General features: G+C 41.6%; 2 protein-coding genes across 3 annotated transcripts; both read right to left on the bottom strand.

The window, feature by feature from the left end:
• Positions 1–1337: 1337 nt before the first annotated feature.
• Positions 1338–8144, bottom strand: dhx58 (DEXH (Asp-Glu-X-His) box polypeptide 58). 2 transcript variants are annotated; one of them, XM_030056984.1, is made up of 13 exons: positions 8066–8144; positions 7546–7740; positions 7220–7424; positions 6868–7058; positions 6643–6756; positions 6429–6561; positions 6048–6233; positions 5659–5909; positions 5213–5524; positions 4930–5120; positions 4706–4799; positions 4334–4560; positions 1338–1357 (listed from the first exon to the last, which is right to left on the bottom strand). In XM_030056984.1, the coding sequence occupies exons 2-12, from the start codon at positions 7720–7722 to the stop codon at positions 4375–4377; spliced, it is 2040 nt and encodes a 679-aa protein (XP_029912844.1). In that variant the 5' UTR covers positions 7723–7740; positions 8066–8144; the 3' UTR covers positions 1338–1357; positions 4334–4374. The 2 variants fall into 2 exon arrangements, with proteins under 2 accessions (XP_029912844.1, XP_029912843.1); XM_030056983.1 differs by lacking the exon at positions 1338–1357 and having other exon boundaries at positions 3926–4560.
• Positions 8145–8726: 582 nt separating this feature from the next.
• Positions 8727–19324, bottom strand: kat2a (K(lysine) acetyltransferase 2A). Its single transcript, XM_030056970.1, has 18 exons — positions 19100–19324; positions 18666–18789; positions 18340–18485; positions 18147–18236; positions 17769–17950; positions 17389–17580; positions 16528–16634; positions 14742–14846; positions 13840–13976; positions 13498–13706; positions 13287–13413; positions 11954–12064; positions 11705–11848; positions 11490–11604; positions 11353–11389; positions 11052–11115; positions 10874–10958; positions 8727–10713 (listed from the first exon to the last, which is right to left on the bottom strand). The coding sequence occupies exons 1-18, from the start codon at positions 19322–19324 to the stop codon at positions 10520–10522; spliced, it is 2394 nt and encodes a 797-aa protein (XP_029912830.1). The 3' UTR covers positions 8727–10519.
• Between the last annotated feature and the right edge of the window lie 743 nt (positions 19325–20067).

Here is a 20067-nt window from a genome sequence, read left to right as displayed (position 1 = left end):
GACTCCACAACAAAGACGCACTCTTCATGGACTATAATTGCTTTCATGTTGCCCTGAAAATACACAAGTAAGTACGGCAAATGTGTTGTCAAGCGTGTGCGAATTTGAAAAAACGGAATGTACCCAACCTTTAAAACGCTCCCTCTCCTGCGGTCCAGGGCGTCATGATGGTGTGGAAAACAGGACGGTCGTGATTGAGGTCAAATGGCATTACCAGACAGAGATGTCAAAGAAATCCAGACTCCCTGCAGACCACGTGCCTCCGAACACAGATACTTTACAGTGCTGCACACAACATTGTGAACTAAACCTGGCTCAAACACACACACACACACACACACAGACAACATGCGTAACAACATAGATGCATGATTTTGCGAATGTCATCACCTATCTTGTCACCGAGGGTAACCGGATCCACTGCTGCTTTCATGTTGAAGTGCTGCTGCCTCTGTGGGAACACTGGCTACCAGTTTAATGTGAACACAACAAACTCTCAGACTCCCAGAGCAAACATCTCACTGGACACACACACACATCGTACAGTATATCTGCGTTAGTGTCTCTGTGTATGTGTGTGTTAGAGATAGCCCTGTGTGAACTGTGTGCAAGTAATAAATGTTCAAACATTGGCAGCATGAGGGAGAGTGTGCTGCTTTGTGTAACAGGTGTAACTTATGCCTGCAGCCAAAAAATTGATCTAGTGATGTGCCTCATCCTCTTAAAGTCCCACTCCTGGAAATCTTGTATCACTACAACGATTTGAGGCCAACCATTTTTACCATAATGTGCTTGACTCTTTTAGTTTGATTAGTTTGAACTAGATCATTCTGGTTGTAAAGTATACGACTCGTGCATGACTATTTTCTGAACGCATACGAATGGAAGAAATGCAAAAGAAACAATGGTCGCGATCATGCTAATTGCTGCTGGATTCATCAGCGAGGAGGATGATCTGCAGCAGCGTGGATGCCATAGCAGAGTGTGGATGCACGGCTGAGGCGGCCCAGGTTGATTAGTTTCAACTAGGATTATCAACCAATATGAAACCAATATCAACATCAATATCAGTGCTGACACCAGTGCTGGTACTTTTCAACAATCAAAGCTGCTCATGCAATGACATGAAAGGTATTTCTAGTAATATATGCTTAATTTAAGGAATAAACGTACAGTTAAACCAAATCTGGAAATGTTAATATTAACATATTTATGATACTAAAAATTAAAAGCAGGGTAGGTTTTACCACCCTTTTTTTTTTTTTTTTTTTTTAAAGATTGACAAAGTTAGCAATTTATCTAGATAATATAGTTGCAAGGTTTATGCAATAAATTATAAAATAAAATGTGTTAATCAGATAGGGAACAGTCGCTTTATGGTACTGATATGTTTGCAGCTCATGTTGATATAAAGATGTCAGGATCGGTGGTGTTGATTCGCCCACCAGTACCTGCCTGTTTCATATTTGTTTGTCCCCTTTTGCACCTGACCATGTTGGGAGGTGGGATCCCTCTTTGTGAGGTCCTCACGGTTGCTTTAATTTTTAATCACCTTCTGAGGTTTTTGTCAGAGTTTTTGTTGTTTCAATGTGGGGGCTGAAACCCTTTCAACCTGTAATTGTGATTAAAGACTATATAAATAAACTTCACACCTGAATGTAAATGTCTCTACAGTTCTGCTTGATCATGCGGTACATCTACAGTCTGCTGTTATATTGCCATGTTTTGATTTTTGGCACAGGGTTTGACCATTTTTATGTTTAATTTATAGATTAGAAACTGAAGAATTTGTTTCAATACATTCAAGAAGTGAAAGCTTGCATACCCTCAGTCCCTCAGATGAGATGTGTGAGGCGTAGCAGTTGGCCATCAAATATCAGACATACACCAAGACACGCATACACATGTACATATAGGTAGATGTGTATGCTCTGAATATCAATAAATATAGACCTATTATAAACGGGCACAGAGTTTCCCAGATTCAAATGACTCAATGCTGACATGGATTGATAACAGAGATTAGAGTGACACAAACTGCAGTCAAGGCAGAGACGGAGGGGGGACTGAAAAAAAAAAAATCCATTTTATTCTAAACCAACCAACACACACACACACACACACACACACACACACACACCGCAGCGTGTTATCATCCTTTCCTCAACTACTCCAAGCTGCTTTAATTTTAGAAGAGAGCTAATTGCAATTAAGATGCATGGGGTGTTGAGCTGGGAAGTAAAGGGAAGTAATCAGCGCTGATTATAGAGCCTAAGCTTGATCAGAGTAAATCATACACTGTATGGCTCCCATCCACCCACCCTGCCTGAATCTGAGTCAAGCATGACACCCGAACACAGCCTGTTTTTAGTGTGATTACGACCAAGGCAGCCATGGCAGCACTAGCTACTGACTTCAGCTCTCTGCTAGATTTGAAAGGATTACGTAGCATGTGACAGGGCGAGGCTGACCTAATCATGTCTTGCCCAGAGATACGCAGTAAGATGTGTTGTGGGTCAATAAGTGAGTCTGCCCAACACAGCTGGCGGTCCATGCTGCCAGCCTGAAATTAATGGTTTCCTCTCCGGTTGCCTCTGTTTCATAATCTGGGTTTGTTTAGGAAAGTGCTAATTATAGTCAAAGCTAAGCTATAGTCAGCTTGATTCATGTATGAAAACACACCAGTAAAATGAAACTGTGAATAGTTTCAGCAAAGCCAAGGCTATATATTCTGCGGCAATAACTTTTCTAAATCTATCTTTCAAGGAAAGCTAAAACCAAGTGAGTTTATGGTCAAAGACCTGAGAATCAGTGAAGTTATGCAGTAGAACTGATCTTTTTTGATGCGGGTTGGTAGGCGGCCAAGTTTTTTAATTGCGCTTAGCCATGTAATAATAAAGGCTTTTAAAATATTTTTTCGATGGAACAGTGTGCCTTAGACGTTCTTTAGGTTTGCCGGTCTTATTCTACACAGGTGGCTTATTTAAAAAGGAGACAAACATATTTTCCATTGATCTTTTCTAATTTGGGCTTTTGCAGGCAGTGTGTACTGCTAACAGATAAACTGCATGTCTAATGAATCTTTGGTTATGTTTACACTGTTCTGATTGTGTTAAATGGCCCAAGCTGGAATATATGACCCTGCATTGATCTAGTGATGTATAGGCACTGTAGGCAACTGTAATCACAAATATTTCATATTTAAACATTCAGAGTGTACTTTTATTCCCCCATAAACCACACAAAAACCAATAACTCAGAAAGCTCTATGGCTGTTACCAAAGACCTAGCTCAGGAATCACTGGGTAATATCCTGGGCTCTGACTTTTTTAAAATCCTTTCTTGATATCAAAGGATGACCATGCTTTTCCCTTTTCTAGAAGTCATAGTCATACACTTTCACACACTCACACCACACCAAGGAGCTACACCGTTTGCAGCCAGTCCTGTACTGCTGGCCAAGGCACTGCTCCGAGGAAGCAGTTGGGGGTTAAGCATGTTGCTCAAGGGCACTTCAGCAGTTATTGTCGAGGGAGGAGAGATATTTACTCGTTCACCTCCCCCACCCACATCCTCCAGCTTGCCTGGTTAATCAAATTGCTGACATCCCAGTCAAAAAGCCCACTTCTCTGACCTTTAGGCCACTGCAGCTCACTGACCCCTTGAGGGTGGAAAACACTTGAAGACAAGAGAGAGAAAGCAGGCATCCTGGTCTAATCCACACCCATCAACAGAGTGCACGCCAACAAAGCTGACTACACAGGGATTCTCTCACATGTGCACAGGGAAAAAAATAGCAGAGCCAACACTGACACCTACTGGTTGCAATTCAGAAAGGCAAAAAAACAAAAAACAAAAACAAAAACCCAAAGGTCAGCATTGAAACATTATCTTAAGGTTTATTTGAATTCCCTCATTAAATTCATTACAATTCATTATTACAAATTCATATTACCCTTCCTTTGTTTATGTACAGAGGTCATGCCAAGCTAAAAACTGTGTATTCGTGCTTCATTTTTCTTCATGGTGGAATATTAATTGTTTATTTTGACTATTCATGTTGCAGCATAGCTCATTTTCTACTGTTTTTGTGCATGACTTGAGATGGAACATAAAAAAAACACACACACACACACACACAATAACATGCAATGATGACATATGTGGGCATAACCAAAGCTGGCATGCTGATTCCAACAGTGATTGATGTGCAATGTGTGTTAATATTCTGCTGCCTCATTGGCCCCTCAGAACAGAAGATGTGCTAGTATATACAGAATGGATCATGTGTACATCTTTTAGCTCCATGACAATAAAAAAAATGGCTAAGTTAAAATCAATACATGTACATAGAAAACCTCTTTTGTTGATTTTTCAATCTAAGAGGTCAGGGAAGCGGTCTTTACAGTAATCACTTAAGTCAAAATCCTCAACAGGGAACTGAACATCTTTCCACTTCTTAACGAGGACTTTGCCATCTGGGGTCTCCAGCGCAAATTTCTTGATTTTCATATTGGGCAGTAGGGCAACCTTCTTGTACTTCATTTCAAATCCCCATTGCTGTGAATCCAAAAAAGACAACACTCAGGGCCACAACTGAAGCATCAACATCAGCTGAAGTCAATTCTAAATTATCCTTGAGCACAACAGTGCCTGATTCTGAGTTTATAAAGTAATATTTGGCACAATGAAAGACTCACTGTACCTCACTGCATTTACGGCAGCTGATCACACGGCCAGGTTCCCAGTCATCAAAAGTCCTTGGTATGGGCGCCTGCCCACCAACCTTGTAGTGCTCTCTGAAAACAAAGACACAGAAAGGTTAGCGTGCAAAGGGTTTGTCAGGTCGGTAAGATCTATCTTTAAACCTCTAAAGATAGATCTTATTTTAACTAGATTATTGTTTACACCACTATGAGCAAAACTCACTCAAATTCACGGCTGATGTTGACATAGTGTTCATTGTCAAGAAGTTTAATGTCACTGCCAGAAGCCACAATCTTGAAACATCTCCTACATGACAGCTGGATATCGGCTGCACTGTAGCGACATCTCTTCGTTATCTTGAGGGTTTCTGCGAGCCGATTAGAAATCAGTGCCTGTGTTTGAAGCTCAGTTAGCTGGAGGACAGAGAAGAATAGGAAGTGATGTCAGAACCACTGAACAGTGATGGCTAGGGATAATGAAGCTGTAAAGAAAGGAGCACCTTCACCTTTGCACGAAACTCTCTGTGACTCATCTCTTGGACTTGACTGATGGCTTTAGCAGTCAACTCCTCCAGGTATTCATTGGTGAGTTCTCGCCGCACCTCTGGTCCCCCTGCCATGGCAACCACTGAATATTCGCTGTTCCTTGCTCGGGCACGTCCACTAGCTTGCTGCTGGGCAATCTCGTTGGTCACCAGCCCATAGCGCACCACTAGATTGCATTCTGGGATATCAAGGCCTTCTTCTGCCACACTGGTGGAGATAAGGAGGTTGAGGATGCCCTTACGGAAATTGCGAATTGTGTCTTTCTGCTCATTCTGTCAAGCACCAAAATGCATAGAGAAATTTAGAAAGTCAATCATAGGAAATAACAAAATACCGCAAGAAAAGTCAACTAATTGAACAACTGCAGTAACTCAAGATGAAAGATGAACATTACATTACAACATACCTGAGTCATGTAAGTGTTGCCATTGCCAGCACCAGTTAGGATGGCTGCCTTGATACCGGCATCCTGCAAGGCTCTGTTGTTGCAGACCCAGTCATTGAGGCAGTGGATGCTTTTACGGGTCTTAGAGAAGAGGATTCCCCTTGACATCAATTTTGGATCAAACTGCCTTAACAAAGTGCTCTGAAGTTTGGCCATCTTTGGGTTCTCAAAGCGAGCATCCATTGCCAGTTTCTTCAGCTCAGCCTGGTTCTCTGTGTAATGCAAGGGCAGTTATTATGGTTGCTTGCATGGTGAACTTCCTGAGCTACAAAAAAACTTCCTAGGACAGACAACCAAAGGAAAAAACACTTCCCAGGACAGAAAACCAAGTAAAAGTTCTGCATTCTTACCATGGAAGAGTATCATCAGGAAGTCGTCTGTTTCATCGATGGCTGTGAGGATCTTGGTCCTATAAAAATCCTCCAAGGATGAATATGCATCCATCATTCGCACAGTGTCATTGATGAGCAAGGCGTCATTGTATTGCCTGAGGTGGAGTGCGCATTGTGCCAGCAATCTGTTGTTCTCCCTCACCCCTACTCCGGGAAATACACAGGTAAATCACTGATGAGTATCAACAGGTGACAGTTTTCAAACAGCATTGTTTTCTTTCTCTGGACATTTGCCGCCTCTTGCCAGTCACTACCATTACTATTTTACATGATCGTAATAAATACAACTACCTAATCTGAGTGTATTTTGAGGTGAAAAAAAAAAAAAGCATTTCTTACCCCGTTGCTCTAGAATGACCACATCTGCCTCATACTCTTGTGTGCCAGTCTCCCTCAGTCTGAAGTCTGGTGGTAACACCATGTACTCATGGATCTGCTCCATTATCAACTTCAGATGATCCCCAAATGGATCCTAAGAGAAAAAATCTCACACCTTTGTTGTCTCTTAACTTCAAAATAATAACAAATTAAAACTGTCAGAAATTTGTCTCACCAGAGGTCTATCGTCTGCAATATCAAATTTTTTGATGGGTCTGGGGACCTGCTCCTTTAGCTCAGGGGCATAGGTTTTAGAAGAAACTATGGCTGAGTCCATGTTGGCACATATCTGAGGGAGATAAAGATGGAGAAGAAAAACAGATAAACATGGAGGATTGGTTAAAACAGATCATATTAGTTAAGGCAAAGAAAGCCAGAAGGCAAACAGGTAGACTCTGACCTCCAGTACATGGTCCACGGCCTTTGCCAAGATTCTTGCACCCCCTGTCCCAGGTGATGCAGTGAGGCCCAGGATTTGTGGCAATGGTCTTTCTCCTTTCAGCTTTTTTTCCACATAGCGCCTCATAATCTTATTGTAGACAGCCTCCTTGTGGGTGTGATGACACTCATCAATAATCAATAGAGTGATGTCTGTAGGAAGGAAAAGCATGAAATACATCTAAGGAACAATCTTTACATGAGTATGGCTTCCTAGAGAAAGATCTCAACAAGAATGCTCATTGAGATATATCCAACAAACATGTCCAAAGTTGAGTCACTGCATCATCATACATAAATATGCAGTTACTAACCTGAGAGCTCAACATGTCTGCTGTCCTCTCTATCAATCAGGGCATTCTCTAATATCTGTGCTGTGCAGATAACCAGGTCTGAGTCTCTCACGACATTGCCAAAGAAGTCCTTCCTTTCGCATTCTCCACTGACTGCCACCACATCGTAGGTACTTCCCAGTTTAGGATTGAACTCCTTGCTGTAATGTTGGTCAACCAGATGAACCTGAAAACCACATTAATAATACATTTACTCTCAGGTAATAAGACTCAGAGAGGCTATGTTGCAACTCATGAATGTTATGGTAATGAACTCTGTATCCTTGTTCATTGTGTTTTCTATATACCTTGTTGACCAGTACCACCACCTTAGCATTCTTAGTGGTCTCCAGGTGTCTTTTGGCCACATACACAGCAGCTCGGGTCTTCCCACCTCCAGTCGGCAGCCAGATAATGATGTTCTCACCCTCAACAGCCCTTTCAACCACTTCCTGCTGGTATTTATAGAGCTCAAAGTCTGCCATCCTACACAGAACTTTCGTCTGCAAATACGTAAGAATTACAATCACTTTATTTGCAGATTGAAATAGATTTACAGATTTGTTCATGGTGACACTTATGCAGTCATTATTGACAGCTCAGGTACTGACATACTGCCACACAGAGTCAAGGATCCCACACTCATTTCAAGACAGTACATGTCACTCTGCTTATGTACACTCTACATACATGCACTCTACACTTTACATATACTCATTCATTTTGAATGCATCAATGCTCACACATCCTGAGTACATTTCTTGTAAATGAGTCTCTCACTGTATCTAGCAGTGGTTCAGAACTGAAGTTGGTCTTTTTTCAACTCACCAGTCAGCTGGGAAGAAGCTCTGTGCAGTATCAGCTGCTTCTCATACTCCACTGACACCAGGAAATGTAGGTGGTGGGGGTTTTAATACGGTTTTGATCGGCTCTATGACATCAAGAAAGGAAAACGAAAGCAAAAGCCCTTTGCTCACTTTCAGAGGGGCCCTACTGAAGGAGACTCTGGAGGTATGACAGATGCATTTCCTTATCCAGTGACGAATAATGAAATGCAGTTGGGGTCGTGTGGGGAGTTGCTGGAGGTGAAGCTGCATTACATAAATAATTACAGAACAGGGGCCTTAACAACTCTTTCAGTATCTCACTGTGCACAGCCCTAAATTCTTCACATCTTTTTGCCTAGTATGTTGAGTAATGAACAGCAGCTTGAGATTCTTCCTCGGCCTTTGAATGTACCCTAAGAGGGCCCTTTTGCTTGCTCTCTATTTTCTCAGTAAAACAAAACCTACAGCGCACTGTCTACAGCTGATCCTGGGAAACCCCTTGACTCTTTTAAACGGCTCTTTAATTACCTGCTCTAAACAATGTTTGTCCACACCTTTCTATACTTTTGGGTGTTTTCCCATTTTCCAAAGCTACTTGAACCCAGTGTTGCATAAATAGCCTCTGGCAGGTATCTGTATCACACAACTTAAAAACACACTGCTTATAAAAAAAAAAAAAACTTTTATTGTAATGAACGGTATTACAGTTACAGTAAATCGCTTTTATACCATAACTAGACAGTAGCAGTCCTTATATAACTGAAAGGTTCACTCAGACAGTCCTTATAAGAGAATATGAAATGCAGCATAGGTAGATCAAGGGAGAAATAGGTAATCATACAACCCTGAATAATGCAACACTGACATCACTTCAGTTTTTCAAAGCTAGTCATGGTTCAAGTACAAAATAATCACACAGGCGCACACACTCTCTCTCTCTCTCTCTCACACACACACACACACACACACACACACAAATATATATATATATATATGTGAACAAACATACACATAAGTCAGTGGTACACTCAACAAGCAGGCTGAACCAGCATTGATCAGTCTCTTCCTGAAATGTCTTCCAAAGAACTGAAGGCATCTCAGGAGGCATTCAATCAGACACTGAAAATTGAACAAAAAATGTTTTTATGGCAACAACAGGGGTCATAACTGAATACACGTGGGATTGTATATTTTGAAAAACAAAAATCCTTGACTGTCCGCCATGCAACAACAGCCGTTACAGCTTGTGTGTATGGAGTGATAATAAACCAGAAATTAGATCTTGTCTACAACTAGAACATGTATCCAAAAGAACAGCCCAGAATTACTTGGTGGACTGCTGATCAGCTGGTTGTCCCCCATCCTTTTTAATTTTTATTTATTTATTTTTTTAAGTCTGTCTGATCACTGCAAATATGTAGCTGTACACTAAACAGGCCTACCTAGCAGATCTGTGGAAGTGACCTATAGTCTATCAAAAAAACAATGCCAAGAACTGTCATCTGCTTGCATCGCTGAAAGCCAAGCTACTACATGACTGCCTCCTAAATCATCTGGACTAAAACCCTACACATGGAAAATGATGTTTCAGTTACAGTATGCGTCATTTACTGTATAGATAAGTGTCTATGGTGCCGTTGTCAACATGAAAACAGTGGGGTTTTCCTGAAGGCAACCTTTGGGGAACTGTTGTGGTTAAGCATGCAAAGTGCTGGAAATCGTTGACGCCCAGTCCATCACTAGCAGCCTGGCACGGTCTCAAGCTACTCAAGACTCAAGTTACTGCCAATCTTTCAATGTGAAAAGTCTAAGGAATCTGCGGATTTCACCCCTCAAGGATACTTCCAACCCATGAAGCTGACTGGCTTGTTCAAGTGTCTGTCAGTAACGGAAGGCAACGTGGCTTAGGTCCCAAGATCCTGTATTTTGAAGAACTCTAAAATATGTACATCTGTTTGTGTGATGAGTTTTGGGCATGAGAAAACTGGACAAATGTCTTTAAATGTCACAAAACCAGGTCGATCACCCTATACTTAAGAAAAATGAAAAAAAGTGGCAACATTTTAACTGGGACCTGTCACTTTGGTACACTGAATGCAACATATATATTAGGATTCATCATTGACTCATTGTGATATTGTAAAAGAGAAAGTAACTAAAAAGGGGAAGCTAATGGCATTTTGACACTGTAATGCTTGACTAGCCCTCTGGAATTTTCAAACCCATCTCCTTAACGTGTGTAGATGCCCAACATTTCCAAACCATACCTATTATTAGTCAGTCATGTGCACAAACGTGTCTACACAGACCTGTCTAAATACACTTTCATTAACCAAAGTATGACAAGAACTGGCAATGATTTCCTGGTGATCTGCTCCATGTTTCTATGTGGAAACCGTCAGTGTCCCTCCTTGTCCATCTACAAAGAAAGCTGTTCATTGGTCTATGACAGACTTCATTTGTCAATCAAGCCTCCATCTTTCAACTTGAAGTAGAAGAACTTCTCCAATGTGTTGGCACACTTGCAGTACTCGCTGTCTGGCGGGTTGTACTCTCGACAGTTAGTAATGATTCTCTGCAGGTCGGCGATGAAAAGCTTCTTGGTCACATAGTATCTGTTCTTCAGCCTCTCTGTCATAGTCTTCAGGTCTTTGGGGACAAGAAGGGAAGAGGAGGACAACAACTTGTGAGCATGAATTCCTCATAATGTGACAAATGAATAGTCATTATAGAGGGGAACACGAGAAGAAAATAACAGTGTGTCAAGAAGAGGATAAGCTGTTGAATAATCAAACAGTGACCAGCTCACCAATGGGGAAGCGGATGATTTCGTAATAATCCGGAGCCTCAGATTTCTTCACCGGTTCCATGAAGGGCCATGCATCTGGATGAGTCTGGTGATGAGACATAGAAGGCTCGGTTAGTTTCGCTTTTTAGCACTTACTAGGTATTGGTGTGTTCCTGTCGAGTGGGAAGAGTCCCTTTACCTTAATCTGTGCCAGGAGGTTCTTCAGCATGTTGTACAACAGATCCGGGTCTTTCACCTCTTTCCTACAAAACATTCAGTCAATGATACAAATGAGTCACCATATCCATGACAACAGTTAGATGCACCATGTGAAAAATTTGGATACAACAGGTGTCAGGTAAACAATCTAATGCTACTTTGTTAAAGGTTTCAACAACATTGTGCATGGTAATCCAAAATTGTAATAAGAATAACTGAATCAGGAAGCTAATGGTTATTGTCATAAGTTTGTTGCCACTGGTACTATGCATTGAGTTTACCCTTTCTCCTTGTTACTGGGTTTCCAGCCAGTCTCCCCTAAAAACAAACAAAAAGAAAATGATCAAATCTATCTTGATTTTTGAATATTCTCTTATGTATGCATAAGAAATCCACAATCCAAAATCCAAACACTCACTGATGCCTGGGATACTCTCAACGGGGATCTGTCGTACCCCCTCTTTGAAGCAGGTCAGGCCTGGGTAAACCTTCCTGATCTGACTCTGCTTCCTCTCGATCAGCTTCTTGATGATCTAATATGACATTGAAAAATACATTTGATAGTAAAAAACACAGGGATTCAACAGAAAACTGGCCCTTGCTTTCATAAAAAAGTCCCACAGCCTCCCATACCTCCTTCTGCCTCTTGATGATGTGAGAGAGCTCGGTGTAGGGGATTCTGGGGTTCAGCTCACACTCCATGAGCGTCGCTCCCTCGTAATCTTTGATGTAACCAAGGTAACGACTCTTCGGCACTTTGATGTCTTTGGAAAATCCCTGTGAGGAAACAACAAATTACAGAAAAAACAAGGCATATAAAGTTGGGAAACAACAGGCTAGATTGTAGGGAGAGGGGAAATCAACAGATCATGCCCGTAATACCTGCTTCTTGAAGTAGCCGATGGCGTACTCGTCAGCGTAGGTGAGAAAATAGAGGATGTTGTGTTTGATGTGGTACTCCTTTAGGTGATTCATCAGGTGAGTTCCATAGCCCTTATATGGAGAGAAAAAAATACAACAGAGGTGACGCAAGGTTCTGAAAGCCTGGTCATTCAGGTTTGAACTAGTTTGATCCAAAATGGAAAAAAATAAAAAGAAGTATCTCAGTGAAAAAAGTGCTGTGCCCAACCTACTCATACATGATTTTACTAGTTTCATTTTTCCACGCAAAGTGAAAGAAAAACTGTCCATGTGGAAAAAGCACTGAGCCACGTCTTTTTTTTTCTTTTCTTTTTAAGGCAAATAGCAGAGCACCTTCTAAAGTTGAGAAGTTCAATTTTCTAGAGGTCACATGTGGACTGTATTTTTTTGTGAGCTAGTGATGGTAGCACAGGCCACCTTGACGCACAACACATGGTACCAGGTACCAACTGGTGGAAGGCTTATATCATGGATTGCATTTTACTGAATACAACAGTTACATTTGTTACTTAACTTAAGAAATAATCAATGAATTGCATGTCTACTTTATTCATTTATTCATCTGACATAATGAATTCTGTTAAGATAATACTTTCAAACCTTGTTAATGTATTGCACTACACCCAGCCCCTTTTACACTTAGTGCACATGGGTGTGGTTGCCCTCAGATGAAAGAAAATAGAAAGCGAGTTTAGACACATCTTCACTGACCGTGCACTAAAACACAGTGCTGGTTCTTGTGATTGTGGAGTTAAAATAGGGCCACTTGTCCCCTTGGTTTGTTAGATGTAGCCCTACCTTTTGCACTCGTGAATCAAGCTTTGTAGCTCAATCTGCACGTCTTATTTGTATGGACTGGCTGCTGCCTAGAATTTATTATTATGATACCATTAAAGTAGAAGAAAATAAATGCATATGGCTATTTTATCTCATGTAGTAATAGATCTATTAGCATTATACTGTGTGAGTAAGAGTTACCTGTAGCCATTCACTGACAAATTATTTTGTGGCCCATAAACACCAAATGAATTTCCAATTCTGCCCACTTGCTGCTGAAGTTGAATAGCCCTGGTATAGAGCATGTTGGCTGTTGCACCTTACTACTGTTTCCTGATATTGGCAGCTGCTGTAGCTGGTTAATGTGGCAAAATCTGCATTGTGCTACTTGCTTTCCATTTGAAAAAAAAAAAATGCTGTTGAGGCTATACTTTTTATAATGAGGAGAATAGTGTGAACACATACTAGGTCAGTTCAGACCAGCTCGACTCTTGTGTAAATAACATGTACTATGTACCTTAACTTGTTCGTTGGATGTGACGGCACAGAAGACAATCTCTGTGAAGCCCTGAGTGGGAAACATCCTAAAACAGATGCCTCCAATGACGCGGCCATCTTTGATAAGGGCTAGGGTCTTGTGCTTCCTGTGAAAGTCGGAGAATTCAAAAACTCAAAAAGGGCAGTGATGAGGCAACCAACAGCCAGGCGGTGCTGACAAATCTACTCACGGGTCAAACACCAGTCGTGTGATGTACTCTTTGGGCATGCGAGGTAACTGGTGAGAGAAGACGTTCTGCAGGCCGACCAGCCACATCAGGATCTTCTTGTTGGACTTCTGGGAAAGTGAGTTTCCGATGACGTGGAACTCTATGATGCCCCGCCTCTCCTCCAACCTGGCGGTCTCATCACGGGCAGCATTTGGTGTCAATAGGTTCGTCTGGCAAAACAAATGAATAAGTATAAGTCAGTGTCAATTTAAATCTTTGACAAAAAAATGCATCTTCCCTTACTTCATATTTAGTAAGTCATACCAAATGACCCCAGATGAAAAGACTTGTGTCTGTGCTCACCTCTGGTCCCAGCATGGCAGCGGGGTCAGTGATGGTCATCATGACCTCATTGACCAGCTCCATGGGAATGTCTCCCATCACTCGGATCCGCTTGGCATCTTCGAGGGTCAGCGCCTCTGGAAGTTTACGCTTCTCTCCTGAAGAGGACAGCGAGACCCGTGATGCACTGTGTGTGATTTTGTGGGCACAATAAAACCTTCTTGACTGTTGATTTATGGTTTGTTAATCGGTTTATTACTCTTATTAAAATAAATAAATAAATAAATAGGCAGAGATGCACTAATCAACTTTTTCTCAGTTCTGATCCAATTCTAGAATCCTGAATTATTTGAATCCAATAATATTTTTGTGCAAAAAAGTTGGAGTTAAAGAAATTTGAGCGGGCACATATGCCCTTAGTTTGAATGGGCATGATGCCACTGATGGGAAATACTCGCTATCTTTGTATAGTTGTTTAATTACTAATTATGTGCTACAACATGTTGGCTATGGGCTTCAAACTGCATTGCTACACATTTATAATTCCTAAAAACTTCAGGCTATGGAATGTGGATCAGTAACGTCTGTCCAATATCTGATGAGTGAATAATATCAGTACTGGTATCCGCCACTGATAATGGTTCAGATCAGTCCCAACTTTAAAAAAAAAAAAAAAGGCAACAGTGCACATCATGCTCAATGAGTCATTTTGTTTTAATCTATAAACAATAATAATTTAAGGTTCCTCATCCGCTGAGCACTGCAATTCGTCAACAGCAGCTGAACAACATGGCTGCTAAGCAACACTGAGTACGAGTGGTGATTTCCTGATTGAACTAAGAGATATTTGCAACACCCCAATGCACCTAATCAGGATCTTGCCAATATCTTGGAAAAGGTACTGAAAATGAAGAATGACAGACCTGTGATTGGCTCTGCCCCCCCGGCGTCCATGCTGCCCAGTGAGGATCCGCTGCTCATGCCCTTGGAGAGAGAGGGGGAGCCTGACACTGAAGCAGGACTGATCACTACAACAGAGAAACACACAGACAACAGTTAATAAGATACAAACTCCTGGGTCTTACATTAATAAACAGCTAAGGCTAGAGACTCTACATGCACTTTTGTACTGTCATTGAGGTTAAATGTAAAATGTTCTGATGGTGACTGTGTCTGTTAAGGTAAATTTTAGGACAGTTCAGAAAGACAGAAAATTTTTCTATAGTACAAGAGGATTAACAGGGATAACTTGACAATCATCTTAACCGATTACCGTATTTCACCAATTAATCGCCCGGGCGTTTAATATGCAAAATCGACTTGGACCCCGGGCGTTTAAAAGAACCAGGCGGCTATTCGCTGCAGGCCTTTATTTATGTTTGCACCAGGACATTATCGTGATGACAGCTGCTGTCCAATATATTTTCAGTCGGTTGATTTAAGATTACGGTACACCCTTTTGTTCTAACGTTAGCTAGCGCTCTTATTTTGACAGAAAACGGAAGTGCCGCACTGTAAGTCTGCAGCTAACTGTTAACTTCTGCAAAAATAAGGTGAATAGCCTCATTTTGGGTTACCTACATATAATGCAAATAATCGCCCCGGCGGTTATTCGGGTGGGCGTTTAATACGCAAAATGGGTGCAGACCCCAGGCGATTATAAGAACCCGGCGGCTATTTGCGGCCGGGTGATTAATTGGTGAAATACGGTATTTTTAGTCTGAAATGGTGCAGCATTTTATGACAATTTTGAAAGTATTTACATTTGCTCCCATCTTATCTCATCATCATTAAATGACAAGTAAAATAATTGTTAGTTAAAGCGCTAACCATTATATGGGATCATAATGTGCATGTTTTATGTTTCTCCTTTTTGCATTGAAAATTTGTCTTGATTTGTGTAAGCACTGAAATAAACAAAGCTCGCTTCATATTAAAGTGAAAACAGACAAAGAAAAAGTAAAAGTAAAAGAAAAGCATTCATGTAAACCAAAAAAAAAAAAAAAAAAAATGAAAACAAAACCATACCCCCTCCCCCACCCCTCCCATCCTTCCACCTCCCCACTTACTCACCCTGGATCTGGGTCTCTATTCCAAAAACATTTTTGTTCCCTTTACTTTGTCTGCTGGTGTGTTTTCTTTGAAAATATGACTGTATTGCTTTAGTAATTTACCCCCTGGAACAGCACATACTGCACACCTGCCGCGTCTTCTCAAGATTCCTTCTATTTTTTTTTCCTTTTTCATCTGTGGGTTTTTTGAAAAGTTTCTCCTTGCCCACTATGAGGAGTAAGTCTGGGGCTGTAATCCTACTTTATTTGTTGTAAACCTATGGACCTGTAAAGACCTGAGACTGTAAACAGTGTTTTGGGGGTCTAAATAAACTTAAACTTCAACCATTAAACATGAAACATCCCATACCACTTTGTCTGACCAGCAGCTGAAAAAAAAAACAGTTTTGTTTTACAACATGAAATGGAGAAAAGGAAGCAAATTTTAGCATTTATGAAGCTGTAAGCAGCAAATGATTGATATATTTCTTGATAAACAGCCAGCCGTTTAGTCCGTTATCAAAACTGGAGCTCATTCATTTTCTGTCAACTGACTAATCGGTTGATCAACTAAGTGTTTCACCACTAACTAGGGTCCTGTCCCATCCCACAGCAAAGGTGTCAGTTCTGTGGACACAGTTCTGCACGTGCCCCTCACCTGTTTGGTGTCCCAGCTGTGTGCCGTCTGAGGCGGGCATGGTGAAGTCAGCCTCCCAGATGGGTGAATTCTCCCCATAGATTTCCTCCTCCAGCATGGACAAGAATCTGGCAGCAACACATGTACATTCATGATAAATGCAAATGCAGAGAATACAGAATAACAAGCTTTTCAGTGGCAATCCTTTATAGGGTTTATACACACAGACAGAGCAGAATACAAAAAAAGGACCTTGGCCATGCTGAACACAGCCAAAGGGAGAGGAATTAAATCTTCAGAAGTCATGAATAAACACTGCTGCATGACAGAGGAAAAAAAAAACTTCTTTTCAGAAATGACTGAATGCAATTTTTGTCAAAGAGCATCAGTCCGGCTGACTGACAGAGGTCATTCCTGGTATAAAAAATACAGACCTGTGGCCAGTTTGAGCACACTGTGATCTTAAGTCTAAAGCTTGTATTGTATTGTATGTAGTCAATAATAAAGTCCACCAGAAAAGACAAATATGACTATGTGTTCCTAAAAATAGCAAGAATCTTATTTTTGTTACGATGCATCTGAAGTCCCAGTCTTTTGTGTGGTATTTTTGGCTTTGCACAGCATGTTTACATAGAAAAAACAGTTCACAGGTCTGTTGGTTTTCACCACAGAGCCGCTTTCAGTTGTTATCATCCAATAGTATTAAAATTCAATGTACTAACAGTCACAGACACGATGGCAGGCACCCACAATGAGAGAAAAGTGAACATTTCTCTCTCCTCTGTTAATTTATATCCATTTACATTCATTTATACTGCTAGTAATGCATTAAAATTGGATATTACACAATACACACATAATTTCAGGTGTGGCTGCACTTACTTGGGGAAATGTGTGAGGATGAGTGTGCGTTTCTCTGGCAGCAGTTTATCCTTCTCTACTCTGAACTTCTCCAGAAGCTGGCGTCGGGTCACAGTGAAGATGGACTTGAGCAAGCTACGGCCAAACACCTGAGTGGTTTCATAGCGCGGTAGGCTGTCGTTGCTCTGGGGGACGTGGCAGTAACACAGCCACCTGGGAGGCACAAGATATGCTGCTGTCCAGATTGGTAACATCAAAACTCACATGCAAACTCGAAAACTACAAGGATACTCCAGAATAAAAACTGACGAATGAAATACTGACAAGATAAAACAAACAAAAAAAGGTTCTCTGTCACTGTTTGCCTAAAAACTTCACTAAGAGCTTGACCATGCGCACACCTCGTATAGTCAACTTTGTATGCCGTGCCATCATCTTTCTGGGAGCGCTGGCGATATTGTGTTGGCGTCTCCAGCTTCCAGTAGTTCAGGCACAACAGGAACATCTTTGAAAGCTCAAACATGGTCTGCCTCTCCTTCGGTGCCAGATGGCTGAACTTGTACTGAACGAAATTCAGCACCCCCTTCGGAAGAAAGAAAAAGCAAAAGTCATTAAACAGCTTAGCAGGGACGACATGAATGTGAAAGGTGCTGATGGAGAATCCTAGAGGACGCACGCCATTGTTCAGACACCATCCGCCCTTAGTGCTCTTTCAGCTACAGCTATGCATCAGGATAAGAGATGAATAAGTAAATAATTTCAGGTCTGTTGACGCTCACCTGCTCAATATTGGGCTTTTCAAAGGGCGGACTTCCAAGAGATCCTTCTACAATTGGCTGGCTCATCTGCAGAATGCATTTCCTCAGCAACTAAAGGGAACAAGGGAGAATGATGATGCATGAAATGATAAAAACTATTATAATGCTAAATATTTAACTGTGCCAAAGGAATGCTACACTGCGCGTTGGTTACCTTGAAGAGGTAGAAGTAGACCTGCTTGGTGTCTGTGTCTTCCTCTTTGTGCACAGACATGAAAAGGTTTTCCACGTCCACCACCATGCCCAGCAGCCTGTTTATCTCGTCCTCAGACACGTTCTCCAGGTGGGACACATGGTCAGCTACACACACACACACAGCATTAGTAGACATATTTATCAAGTCCAAACAATGCACTTTTTCACTGAAACTGTGCACAGGTGAGGTGTAAGGTAAACATCAAGCCTCTAGCAGATAGATTTCTGTGTCAATGCATATGAGGCTGGGTTGAAGGTGGGATGTGTCGGGGTGTTAGTTAGTACCCAGAGCATGTCCACAGCTGCGGCAGGGCTCGCTCAGGCTGGCCGCTTGCTGCTGCAGGTCCATACGGGTGGCTGTCGGTGGGTTTGGGTTTTTCCATCCATTGCACTTGCATGTGTCACTGGCCTGAGAGCACGCAGAACATGTATTATATTATTATAGCAGCAATATCATTTTATAATGTCTTACATTCTCCCCAAAGCAGTGCATGGCTAAACAACTAGCTATCGTAAGTGCATGTTTATAGATTTACATGCAACGTACAGAAGCCACGAGTTAACGTTAGCTTATCATGCTTTTATGTTGCTGCTTTTCATTTTGTGTCCCCAGTGTGTCAACATTCACTACCTCCCCCACACACACTAGTGCTAACAGTGCCGTAACGGTGCTTTGTTGTGGTGAACTTTAGCTAGCTAACGCTAAGCTAGCTAGCTACCTTGCATGCAGAGAATACGCCAAGTTTCTCAAGCTTTTTCGCCCGTGGGAAAGCTCGGACTTGAGCTTTCTTCTGGCTTGCACGCTGCTGCTGGCTCAGCCCCGGTCTGGCCGGATCGCTACTCCCTGATCCAGAGCCTGTGGCGGCGGTGTTGGACCCAGCTGACCCGCTAGACTGGGCTTGGAGAAGCCGGGGTTGTAAGGCCTGTGTCGCCGGGTCCGACATATCCACGCTGCGGCAGACGCTTCCTCCGCTTCCGTTTGGCTCTGGTGCTGCCTTCAGGTGCCGTCGGACAGATCAAAACCAACAGGGCAATATCGAAATCAGGAGGAGCAACAGCGTCTGCGAGCGGCAAACACGACTAAGAACTGAAGTTGAATTTCATTTAATACCTGAGTTGCTGAGATGAGATGTGTAGAGGGCAGAAAGCACAAGAAGATCACATATGATGATTCAAATGATTTCTCTCTCTCAATTCACAATTTAAATTCAAAGAGGCTTTATTGGCATGGGAAACAGGCACTTACATTGCCAAAACAAGCGTGAATGTATGTATATTTATATCTATACCTATATACATATATAGATGGATTTATAGATATAGACACATATATGCACTTTTTACTGTACCATAGCCAGTCTACATCCGATCAAACGTGAAAGTGAATATAGTGAATATTAGTACGTTGTCGTCGGCAGAGCTTCCTCAGCGCACATGAAAGCAGCATTGTTGTCCCCGCCTCGTCTGCCCTGAAGTGCATTATGGGTTTTTAGATTGTTTATTTATTTATGTGTAACTGTTGACCATTGTCCTCGCTTAGAGAATCGCTTAATTTTAATAATGATTTCATTTTAGCATATGAGCGATATGATTTGCCAAAACTGCTATACAGCCTAGAAATATATATGTATATTATCTTGTGCATGTACATCTATCTATCTATCTATCTATCTATCTATCTATCTAC

This window comes from Myripristis murdjan, chromosome 8 (genome assembly GCF_902150065.1).
Source record: "Myripristis murdjan chromosome 8, fMyrMur1.1, whole genome shotgun sequence".
Lineage (NCBI taxonomy): Eukaryota > Metazoa > Chordata > Actinopteri > Holocentriformes > Holocentridae > Myripristis > Myripristis murdjan.
Note: the sequence above shows the minus strand (reverse complement) of the source record. Positions and strands in the feature narration are given on the sequence as shown.